This window comes from Panthera tigris, chromosome D1, assembly GCF_018350195.1.
Source record: "Panthera tigris isolate Pti1 chromosome D1, P.tigris_Pti1_mat1.1, whole genome shotgun sequence".
NCBI classification, from domain to species: domain Eukaryota; kingdom Metazoa; phylum Chordata; class Mammalia; order Carnivora; family Felidae; genus Panthera; species Panthera tigris.
In genome coordinates, this window is record NC_056669.1 from 12,326,033 (window position 1) to 12,338,123 (window position 12,091).

The 12,091-nt window shown below is 39.0% G+C and overlaps 2 protein-coding genes across 2 annotated transcripts; one reads left to right on the forward strand and one right to left on the reverse strand.

Annotated features, from left to right (window-relative positions):
- Positions 1–1,100: 1,100 nt before the first annotated feature.
- CD1H11orf71 (chromosome D1 C11orf71 homolog) lies at positions 1,101–1,608 on the reverse strand. The gene has a single exon (XM_007075566.3). It carries the CDS (start codon positions 1,536–1,538, stop codon positions 1,158–1,160), a length of 381 nt encoding a protein of 126 aa, XP_007075628.2. The 5' UTR covers positions 1,539–1,608; the 3' UTR covers positions 1,101–1,157.
- Positions 1,609–1,869: 261 nt separating this feature from the next.
- RBM7 (RNA binding motif protein 7) lies at positions 1,870–11,356 on the forward strand. The gene is made up of 5 exons (XM_007075567.3): positions 1,870–1,968; positions 2,715–2,877; positions 3,869–3,956; positions 6,806–6,896; positions 8,493–11,356. The coding sequence occupies exons 1-5, from the start codon at positions 1,873–1,875 to the stop codon at positions 8,853–8,855; spliced, it is 801 nt and encodes a 266-aa protein (XP_007075629.1). The 5' UTR covers positions 1,870–1,872; the 3' UTR covers positions 8,856–11,356.
- The last annotated feature ends 735 nt before the right edge of the window (positions 11,357–12,091 follow it).

Consider the following 12,091-nt stretch of genomic DNA (forward strand, 5'->3'; position numbering starts at 1 on the left):
CCTGCTTACATAGAGGTGGCACTTAAAAAGCCCACTGTCTCCCAATATTATCCTTTAAACCTTAGGAAATGGATGATGCAGAGAACAAAAATATCAGAAAATAAGGTGCAATCAACCAGGTAAGAGAAGAGCCAGGATAGTACAGGGTAATGGAAAGTCATTGCTACTAGTGCTTATTAAGGCTGCACCTAAGGAAAAGTCCGGTGGTGATTACTATTGGTTAGTCTCCCTATCTAGAGCACACTCCTTGATCCCTTTGATGGCCTGACTGTAAAGTTTGTCTACAGTGCTCACCACTAGGAAGATCTTCAAATATTGCTGAACGGTTGAATGACTGAAGACAAACAAGAACGTCTGAAGGAGACGCTAGAGTGAATAGATGAACAGCTTCTAATAAGGAAACTGTGAGACTAATGGTTTCCACCATTGGATCTGGGGACAACAGACGCAGGTCAAGGAAAGAATGCTAATAAAATCACAAATATAAATGTGAAAACATTTTGGAGCCTTTGGCAAAAACAGAAATGTAAATTGGCTTAATAATTTGAATGGGCAGCGAGGTTTAGGTTCGCTTTTGTTCTTAGTATGATTGAGATTGGAGTTTGTAAAGTGGAGGGAGATGGAAAAGGATTAAGGACTAGATAATAGGCCAAGCGTTGGGCCCTACGGAAGGATGAGCCAGGGTGGTAAATAAAAACTAAGCATTTCCTTTCCACCAACAAAAGTAAAGGTAATGGGAATAGTCTGGGGTATAGAGGTAGGCAGTTAGGGAAGCTCCAATCGCCAATCTCAAAGTAGGACAATTGGCGAGGAGAGAAGACTGGCAGAGCAATTTGGATCCTTTGTTGGGATGGAGTGCACAAGGGGAAACAAATGGTTGCTGACCTCTGGGAAGGGTGGCTCAGCTTTGCGACTAAGAAAAAAAAAATCTCCTCTACCTTCTTCCTGATCTAATCATCCCGGCCGCTTTAAAACCATCGGAATAAAGCAGTAAGTAAAAATTTCCTCCGTATTAAGCCGTTATTAACAGGACTCCTACGTGTTTTTATATTAAAATTTAAATACATCTCTAAAAATAAGACTGCCATGGCACCACGAGAGGATTTGAGAGAGGCCTTGTTTACAAGCGGATCGAGGGCCGACGGGAGGTTTGCATATTAAGCCGAAAGACGGGCTGCGACAACACTCCCAACTGCAATCAGACGCTGCTGCAGCACACTCCTTAAGAGATCCAGTTTGACCGCGGGGGTCGGATAAGGTGAGAATCTGGCCTGACGGGAGCGGTTCCGCCCATCAGCTTCCCTTCCCTTTCTAAAGCGTGGCGGGCTGCGGCCGACCCCAGTCGCCCGACGGCTGTCGGCCTGAACGCTCTGCCGGACGGCCTGACGAGGAGCGGGTCCTGGAAGAATCGCCTCACGCCTGGCAACGAGGAAGCTGTCTCCAGAGACCATCGCCAGGGCTAAGGCAGACGGGTTGAGATCGCCGTGGGAGGCGCGGTAGGCCATCCTGCTCCTTTGATCGCCGGCCGACAGGGCCATCTTCAAACACTGCCCGCAGTGTTTGTTACGTCCCTCGGTCAAGGTAGGCTCTTGGCGGCTACGCAGATCAGTCCAGCCGGTCTCGAACGCGACCCCCGCCTACAGGGGAAGCCATTAACTCCAGCAGCGGCCGATGGAGGAGCCGCCTTCAACCGGCGCTCTCCTCTCGAGCATGCGCAGCCCGCCCGCGCACGTCGACGCCAGCCGAGAGCGAGCGTGAATGACGTCTACGTCCGTGACGCCCGGGTCGACGAGGGCGTGGGGTTTCCGAGAGTGCGCAGTGAGTGCGGCGGCGACGACCCTTCGGCCTTTTTAGGGAGGGGGCGACATTGCGATGGGGGCGGCGGCAGCGGAAGCGGATCGCACGCTCTTTGTGGGCAACCTTGAAACGAAAGTGACCGAGGAGCTCCTTTTCGAGCTTTTCCACCAGGTAAGCGGCCGAGAGCCGGCTCTTCCTTTCGTTTATCCGGCTCTCTTATGGCTCGGCCCAACGGCCAGGCCCGCCTTCTTTTCGAAAGCTGGGTTGTGGGTCCCGGCGCTCGAAGGCTGGGCCGCTTGGGGCCGGAGGTCACTCTGGGAAAGTGACGCGCTCGCGGGGGGTCGCTTTATGGAAAGAGCCCTGGTGAGTTCACGCTGAAGTGACTCATTGGTAGAGTATATTTTAATTGGTCATTATCTGTTTTCCACGTAAGTTTTTTTTTTTAATTGCAGCATTAGAATATTTAAAACAGACTCCTAAATACGCTGTAGAAAAGCAGGCTTGTAGTGTCTCTGTGTTAATATTTGCATTAAAATGTGTTAAAAATTCAGAGTATCCTTTTCTCTCCAGTTCTGTTCTCTAACAGCTGGTAACGATTGGTTAATCGGTAAAAAAGCGAATTTTTAGTCCGAGAAAACCGGACTAGTCTTGATAAACCGTTACCTGGAGTGAGAAAATGATGGATGTTGGTCGCCCTGTTAAAAAGTCATAAGGTACTCTGAAATGTAAATTGAGCGACTGCTTCCAGTTCCTTATGGTCTTCCTTCCCCCACATAAATTAATCAAGTGTTTGGTCGTAGCTATAGGATCTGTAACCGAGGTGGAAATTCTTGTGTGTCCATTTTTTTAGACTTTCTGATTACATTTTTGTTGTGTTTCATCTTTGCAAAATTCGAGATTTTTCTTTTCGTCTATAGGCTGGGCCAGTAATAAAAGTGAAAATTCCGAAAGATAAGGATGGTAAACCAAAGCAGTTTGCATTTGTGAATTTCAAACATGAAGTGTCCGTTCCTTATGCGATGAATCTGCTTAATGGAATCAAACTGTTTGGGAGGCCCATCAAAATTCAGTTTAGATCAGGTAACTATTAAGTGTTAATTGTTTGGGGAGAGGGTCTTTTTGTTTGTTTGTTTCTCAGTTCTTTGTTTTTAATTTTGTTCAATTTTAAAGAACCTCTTTTTAGATGAAAATACTTCAAACTTTGTGGATAGTAAACTATATATCCCTGAAAATAGGTAACATTGACAACATGGCTTTTGAAAGTTGTCATTTTAAAATTGAATTTGCTGTTTCAGATTCTGTGTCTCCCTCTCTCTCTGCTCCTCACCTGTTCATGCTCTGTCTCTCTCAGTCTCAAAAATAAATAAACGTTAAAAAAGAAAATTAAAAAAAAAAAAGGGGGGGCGCCTGGGTGGCTCAGTCGGTTAAGTGTCCGACTTCGGCTCAGGTCATGATCTCACGGTCCGTGAGTTCGAGCCCCGCGTCGGGCTCTGTGCTGACAGCTCAGAGCCTGGAGCCTGTTTCAGATTCTGTGTCTCCCTCTCTCTCTGCTCCTCACCTGTTCATGCTCTGTCTCTCTCTGTCTCAAAAATAAATAAACGTTAAAAAAAAATTAAAAAATAAATAAATAAAATTGAATTTGGGTTAGTGAAGAGAATGTAAACTTTGTTGTTAGAATGACTTGGGTTTGGGTCCTTGCTCTGAAAGGAGCAAGGATTATTTTCTGAAAACGCTTTTCCTAGCTGCTTTGTAATTCACATTTACAAATTTTGATTCTGGATCCTGATGAGGGTGAAATTTTCTGTGTATCCAGTCTCAAAATTTAGTGTGGGGATCAGAATATTATGGCCAGATTGGATATTTATACATTGGATAATACCTTGTTTGGAACCCTTTGTTTTGGAAGTATCTGGTATTGAACACATAAGTTTTACTCTGATGAAATTGTAAAGCAGTCTTACTGTAATTTGAGGTTTTCTTTTGTAGCCTCTGTCTACATGATTTGGGGTAGGGGAGACATAATTTCAACTTAAGGTTTCTATCAATAATTTCTCAATTTTTTTTATTTTAGGAAGTAGCCATGCCTCACAGGATGTCAGTTTGTCATATCCCCAGCATCATATTGGAAACTCAAGCCCTACCTCTACATCTCCTAGCAGGTAATATTTTACACCTATTGTTAAAATCATTTGTCAGAAATTTTCCTAGGTAGTGATCCCAAAACGCACAATGAGTGATTTGTTTCCTTCTTTAAGCTCCTTCTTCTTCATTCTTCTGCTATATTATTTGTATGTTGACTTATAATTAGGTATAATTAGGTTTCAAGGGGATTATAGACAGACACGTATGTATAATACCCCTAAAACGGATGCATATGTTAACTATATGTTCATTTGGAAAGACATACACCCACATATTTTTGTACATAACTGAAAGAAAACTTCTCAGAACATTACTTAGCCCTTATTATTTTCAGTATACTCTATTTTCTAATCTGTTTCCTGTAAAAAATTTAAATTAGTTTTGACCACCAGTTGGTTGTTAATTGCAGTTTAAAAATAACTGTCTGGAAACAGACTAGTGGACTAAGAGTTTGTAGAATTGGATTCTAGGTGTGCCTCCACCGATTGCATAATCTTGAGATAGTGTCATTTCTCTGATCCTGTCCTTCCATTTGTCAGGAAAAGCTGAGTTGACTGATGTCTAGAACCTCTTCTAGTTACTAAGGGTTAGAAAAGATCCCGTATTTACATAAATAATTTTATTTGCGCTAGGAAAGCCGATATTTCACCAGGGACAGTTTTTTCCTGGATTATCCACAGAGTTATTCCATCAATCATAATGGGCTTCATTTAAGGAAGAGTTAGCAAACATGTGTCAGGTTCTTCAGCTCCTTTGCATTTATGCTCTCGTGTCTCACGGCAGTCTTATGAGGTAGGGGTTATTGTTAGTTCTACCTTATATGTGAAGAAAATGAGGATTGGAGGTTAACTTGCTCAAGTTTGAACCGTTCGTAATAGTGGACTGGGATTGAAACCCAGGCATTGTGACGAAGCCTCTAGGATAGGCTGCCTAATGGAGCTTACAAGTCTTCATGAAGACACGTGTATGTTTTGTGACTACCTGTTTGATAAGTCCTCTAGAGAAAGAGTAGAACATGCTTGGAGAAAAGATCCAGCGAGGAGAGATGATATAAACGAATGAGGAACTAAAAGGGGCCAACGTACCTAGATCACAATGAATGAGAAATGGAGAGTAGCAGATGGTGTTGGTGCGGTAGAAGAGGTGAGACGATATAGGGTCTTTCTTCTAGGCCATAGTTAGAAATTTGGGAACGTTATCCTAAAAACCGTCAAAAGATACCAAAATGTTTTCAGTAGGACAATAACGGGAACAGGTTTGTATTTTAACACTTTGTTTGGTTGCTGTGGGAGAACAGATTGGGGGGACAAGGCTGAAAATAGACCAATGAGGAAACTGTTGGTAGCAAAGTATTGGCATTAGTTGGAAGATAGCAAGGAAGTTCCTGGGATGATGTTGATGGTTTGGATTAGGGCGGTGCCAAGAGCTGGGGCAAAGTGGCTTCGATATGACAAGATGACTAGACAGCAAAGTTGCGGGAAAGAATAGTGTACAAAGGGTGCCATCTTCACATCCTTTCTTGCTAACTGAAATTGTGTTTAAATACTTCTCAGCACATCCGGAACTTGAAGCATCTCAAACCACTTTTGTAGAAGCTTCAAAGGTATCTCAGGTGGAGGAAAAATGAGTTTTTAGCTCCCTCAGAATTCTCTTTGGGAAAAAGTATGCAAGTAAATGATTTGTTTTTAATTTAAGGCTAGAACATACATCGTTTTTATACTCTTCTTATAAGGAAAATTATACTTTTTACCTCTTTAGCATATGGATATATAACTAATTTAAGAAAACCCAAAATGGGAAGTGGCTGGGTGGCTCAGTCAGTCAGTTGAGTGTCTGACTCTTTTGCCTCAGGTTCTAATCCCAGGGTCATGGGATCGAGCCCTGTGTCAGGCTTCACACTGAGCATAGAGCCTGCTTGAGATGATCTCTCTCCCTCCGTCCCTCCCTGCTCACACACGTGCCCATGCTTGATGTTTCTGACTCTCTCTCTCCCTCAAAAAAAAAAAACAAAAAAAACCAAAAAACACAATGAAAATATCTAAACTATGAGGCAAATCAATTAGTGATATGATTCTAAATATTTTAAAATAAATTTAAAATACTTGCTAAGTGAGTTTTTCTGTAGAGTAAGCTTCCTTTTTAGGAGGTGGGGAATAAGATATAAGTCCTTGAAAGTAATATCCTATCTGTGTTACAGAACTCTTAATTTCTTGTTCTCCCAGATCTATTCCTCTTCCCTGTCTCAGTAAATGTGTGTGTAATTGCTCAAGCCAGAAATCTGCGTTTTTATCCTTAATTTTTCTTTTTCCTTCATCTGTCATATCTAATTAACCAAATCCTTTTCGTTTCAGTTTTCAGCCTAAGCCTTTGTGCTAGTCCCAGGATTAACGTTTTTTTTTTTTTTTTTTTCTATAAAGGCCACATACATGTTTCAGGCATTGCAGGCCATCGTAACACTACATAGAAAATACAGACACAAGAGTGTTACAAAAACTGGATTGGCCCATAGGCTATATAGCTTGCTCACCCCTGTGCTCGTTCTTCCTGCAGCTGGAATGTTTTGCCTCCAGGTGATCTTGTTACTCAGTTTTCACTTCAAATGTCTCCTTTTTAGAAAGGCCATCCCTGACCAGCGAGCTAAAATAGAACTCCTGTCTCTCACCTTACTTGCTTTTTAGTCGACTATTCATAATAACACTTGGAACAAGGTAAATTGTCTTACTCTCTGAATCCTTTCCCTTATCTATGAGAGCAGATACCTTGTTTTTCTTGTTCATTCCTACCTTTGGGACCTGTGTCTTGCTCATGATTAGTATGTAGTAAATATTTGTTAAATGAATGATTATATGTTGTTTTTCTTTCACAGGCATGAAAGGACTGTGGATAACATGATTCCATCAGCACAGATAATTCAGAGGTCTTTCTCTTCTCCAGAAAATTTTCAGAGACAAGCAGTGGTAGGTTGATTTATCAACTTGACTTGGTTAAAAAAAAAAAAAAACAACCAACCAAAAAACAACAAAAAAGCACAGCAAAAACACTTAGATTGAAATGTTCAAATAATTCTTAAGTAATGTCCTAAGTTTTCGTTAGACTAGCATGATCTTTGTAGATTGGTTACTCATTTTAGTTTTCACTGGGTTGAAGTACATATTTAAAAGATTGAAGATAAATAGAAGAGCTGTGTTTCACATTTGTATTTTTCTTCATCCATTGTTGTGGTGGTGGTGTGTTTAAAAGACAGGAAATTTATTCTCTGATGTTCTTGTAACCTAGGCTGAAGGACTTATTAGCATATGCTCTCTTTGATGCTTGTAACAGTAATTGAATATATTGGAGTCTTCAGACCATCTTCCTCTTGCTTTCCATTTTTTCTATAATATGAGGCTGTGAGACTAGGCTTAAAATCCTTGATATGTTTTACTGTTCCATCTTTGTGTCCAGTCCTTCATTTTTTCATTTTGTCGTCACGTCCTTTATTTGTTTCTTTTTCTTGAATTCATTTCTTCTTTTTTTCACTGCCCAATCACAAGCATGGCTTATGACCCCTTGACCTTTTGCAGGCCTGCAAAATAAAAATAGAAGAATGAAATAAGGTAAAATTGAGCTCAGTATAAAGAGATGTCCACTTTTATGTACATATCACGTATTTTTCTCATTTTGCTGTAGGCTATTTAAAAAAAATGATCACTGGCTTATAAGCTATCTGCAGGCAGAATTTGGGGGACCACTGGTCTAGTCAGTTCGTACTTGTCTCCATTTTCTCCTCACTGGTCCATCTTACACACTTGTTTGAAAATTATTGTAACTCTGTTTTGCTTATCTTCCTGGTAATTTGACTTTCCATCTTGTAACATAAAGTCAGAAGTCTCTAGCTTAGTTATTAGGTACTCTGATCATCTGATGCCAATAAAGCTTTTTAGCCTAATTGTCCATTAATCAGTGCTTATGAGGTCTGTAACCTCTCTCAGAGTTACTTGCTATTCTGCGAACACATTCTGTTTCCTTGTTATCTTTGTGTAATTTCCTTTCCTTGATATACTTCCCCCTTAAAATATTCTATCCATATTTTTAATACTCAGGTCCTATGCCACCTTCGTGAAGCCTTTCCTAATGATACTGAGCTCTTGACTCTTTATGTGTTCATCAGACAGTGATTTACATTATCATCATTTGTATGACCTCTTCCCTTCTACGTTTTGTTCTTGAGGGCAGGGAGTAGTAGGGGTAGTCGTAGAGGTGGGGGGGGGGGAGCCGGTGCCTGGGTGGCTTCGTTGGTTAAGCTTGCGACTTCAGCTCAGGTCATGATCTCTCATTTCGTGAGTTTAAGCCCCTCATTGAACTCTCTGCTGTCAGCACAGAGTCTTCTTTGGATCCTCTGTCTCCCTCTCCCTCTTTCAGAAATAAACATTTAAAAAAAAATAGTTATGTACAAATATCTTGTAGTTGTCCATTGGAATGAACAAACTTTGACTTGTTTAACCTAAGATCTACCTGGGCAGGTGGACCTACTAAAAATATTTGTAGTTAACATTTCCTTCTTTTTCTCTTAGATGAACAGTATTTTGAGACAGATGTCGTATGGTGGGAAATTCGGTTCTCCACATCTGGATCAGTCAGGATTTTCCCCATCAGTTCAGTCACATAATCCTACTTTTAACCAGTCTTCAAGCTCCCAGTGGCGCCAGGAGACGCCATCCTCACAACGTAAAGTCAGACAGAATTCTCATCCCTACATCCTGGACAGACATTACAGCCGTGAACAACGCTACACTGATCATGGGTCTGACCATCATTACAGAGGAGGCAGGGACGACTACTTCCATGAAGATCGGAATCCTGATGGCTGGAGCCATGATTATGAAAACAGAAGAGACAGTAGTAGAGATGGAAAATGGCGTTCGTCTCGACACTAACAAGTATTAAAAGGACGATGTTTTTAGAGGGTCATTCTAGGTCCCTTTGGCTGAATTGATCTGGAGGTGTTTTGTTAACTTTACAGAGCAGCTTTACAAGTTGCCACATTTCTTTATAAAATTTTTAAAACCTATAGCTGCAGTCTAATACAGAAATAAGAATTGTGGTTCCAGTTTTATTACATTAATAACCTTTCACCTCAGGGTTTTATGAAGAGGAAAGGGTTTTATGCAAAAGAAAGTGCCACAGTTTCTAATCATTTTAGACAATTAACGAAGGGATGTATTATATGGATTGGTTGTATTATAAAGCAGATATTTTAATTATCTGTTATCTTTTTGTATGGCAAGAAGTTTGTTGTCAGTGAATCAGATTTTGGTGTATATAATAGAAAACATTCAAGTTTTGATAGTCTGAAATGACTGTCAGTATTTTGTTGATAAAAGGAAGTAATTTCAGTGACTCATTTTACTTAAAACTTATTGGGGTTTTAAGGGGATACTTAAAAAAAATTTAAGGTTTTAAGTCATATTTGACTTCTTAGAGAATTTTTAGTGTAAGTTCTGTGACATGCTCATTTGAGTTTTACTCTAATTGAACATAAAATTGTAAATCTATACATGCTGTCTTATTCTAAAAATTTTTAAATCTACTCATTAAATCATGTTTGATGTATAACTGAAGTTACTCAGGAAGTTAAATATCTCTAAATGTATTTTTTTACGTTAAAAAAATACAGTGTTAACATAAATCCCCTTTTCAGGAATAACAAAAATGTAAAAGCAGAGGTAAAATGGTAAAATGTTTTACTGAAAGTATTCTTTTTGCAAAAAGAAGGTTCATGAACCGTTTAAGTGCTGCCTCTGTTACTCAAAACTTTAAAAACTTGAACATTTTCAAAGTGCCCAGGACATGTGTACATGGGTATGTTTTATTGTGGAGATTGTACAGATTGCTTTTTTGTTTGAACGTTTGAAACAATTTAAACTTTTTCTGATTTAAAAATTTTTAAATCTTGTTTAACAGAATTGTGTATCAAGATGCTGTTTCCCATTTATTGTAGAACTTGTTTATAAAAAACCATTCCTTGAAAAATTTTGATCCTTTTTAATATTAGTAACCACAGCATTTATACTGTGTTCTTTTTTAATATATTGAAAATCTAAAAAAGAGTGTGTCTTATTTTTTTGACATTACTAACTTTGGAGACCATGTATACAAAGTTAGCAACATACTTTTATTCAGTGATGGCCTGGTGTTAAGAATGTTGGTTCTTAGAGCATCCTGAAATATTCCTTTTGTACATATTGAAATTAATATTTCAGAATCAGATTTTCAGTGATATGGATTATAGTTCTTACCAGTTACGAACTGGTTACCCTCCTTAGTCTCTGGGAGTTCACGTATTCTCAGGTCTTCCCTGTGTGTAAATGCATGCCGTTTTTCGGTAAGTGGAACTATTGACTCCGCATGATTAAAAGTTTGTTTGCTTACACAGTTTAATGGTAGAAGGATTTGTTTGCAGTGAGCTTGTTCTCCAGTATCTTACCTATGTGAATATTTGGTAGCTTATAGAGATTAACAAAGATTAGTACTGCTTTATTGCAAGGTATCTCTGGGTCCGATCCTTTCATATTGATTCATAGGTAATCCTGGTTCAGGGTAATCTTTTTTAATGATTTTAATGACGGGGCACACGCCTTAGGAGGTTCCAGTGGATCTCTTTCACTTCAATCCCACCCAGTTGAAAGTAACCAAACATAAATGTACTAGGTAAAGGGACAGAACGAGATGGCCCCAACAAATTGGACATAGTTGGGGAGCTCGTTCACCCAGGCTTGAGAGCTACAGTAGAAAGGAAGAGGTGTTTTTGTGGGAGCACGGTTTCTCCCCAAGGGTGTGGCACGAAATACCACTCTGTTCTGTAAAGTGTTGGGTAAACGTTCTGTACTGTCTGACATGGTGTAACCTTCTCTTAGAGAGTGGCAACACCATAAAGCTTCTAACAAGTACTGCAGTAAAGAAATCTTTATACATAGTATTCCGAACTTTTTTGACCCTTATTTTACCCTTTTGTACATAACACATATTAATATACTAAGACCTCTAAAGAATCTGACCCCACCCTTCTCTATCAAATCAGTCAATATTTTTGGTACCACTTTCCAGTTCTGTTGTGTAGGCCCATATTCCTCACACCTACTGCCTATCATGCTAGAAGGGGCAATCATCTTCTTCCAGGATTATTCTATCTGCACCCTACTGTAGCAGTTTATGTATTCCAATAGTACCCTGTATTTCGCTTGTCGTAGCCTTATACTGTGTTATAATTTTCTTTTTATTTGTATCTCTCTAGAAAGTTCCATGAAGGCAGAAACCATATCTTACCAGTGAATTCTCAGTATCCAGTACCTGGCATTAAATTACTTGGTAAATTTTTGGTGAATGAATGAAGGAATGTTTGTCAGATAATTGAATTAAAAAAGGAGGCTTAATCATAGTGGTAGTAGTTTTTTTTTTTTAATAGGTTTCCTAACCATGAACCATCATTGCATCCTGTTATAAAAACTCTGTGTTACAATATATTGTGCCTTTAATACACTCTAGAATTCTATTTGCTTTCCAAAAGTGTTAAGGTTTTGATCTGTATTCATGAAGTTTTCTTTTAAAAATTATTTTATTATGTTGGTTTGGTTTTGGAATTATGGTTCTGCTAGCTTTATAGAATGAATTGGCAAGCTTATCTTGTTCTATGCCCTGGAAAGAAAATTGAAAAATATAGGAATTAACCTGTTTCTTTAAGACTTGTTAAACTCCTTTGTAAAACTAATTTCTTAGAAGTAACTGGTTTTTTCTCCCATTTTTTGTTTTGGTTATCAGTCTATCCGTATTTCCTACTTTCTCAGGAATCAATCTGAATAATTTATACCTTTCTAAAAAAAAAAAAAACCATTTTCTCTGTCTTTCCAAATTAACTGACAGTTGTACATGGTATTTCTTACAATTTTTGTTAAACTCTATCTGCAGTTATAGTTGTTTTAGTTCCCGATATATTTTACTTTCCCTCCCACATCTTCATTAGACTCGCTGTGCTGTTATACATTGTGCATTTATTTATGTAAAAGCAGCATACTACATTGTTTCTGTTTTTGAAACCTTCCCTTTTAAAGAGATTGAAGTAAAAATTATATATGATTCCGACAGTTAACCATTTCTGGAGCTCTTTGATCCTCCA

Coding starts and splice junctions, on each gene's coding strand:
- CD1H11orf71 (XM_007075566.3), bottom strand. CDS start 1,538: ATGGCCCTGTCGGCCGGCGATCAAAGGAGCAGGATGGCCTACCGCGCC.
- RBM7 (XM_007075567.3), top strand. CDS start 1,873: ATGGGGGCGGCGGCAGCGGAAGCGGATCGCACGCTCTTTGTGGGCAAC. Junction 3,957..6,805: donor ACCTCTACATCTCCTAGCAG/GTAATATTTTAC, acceptor TTTCTTTCACAG/GCATGAAAGGACTGTGGATA. Junction 6,897..8,492: donor ATTTTCAGAGACAAGCAGTG/GTAGGTTGATTT, acceptor TTTTTCTCTTAG/ATGAACAGTATTTTGAGACA.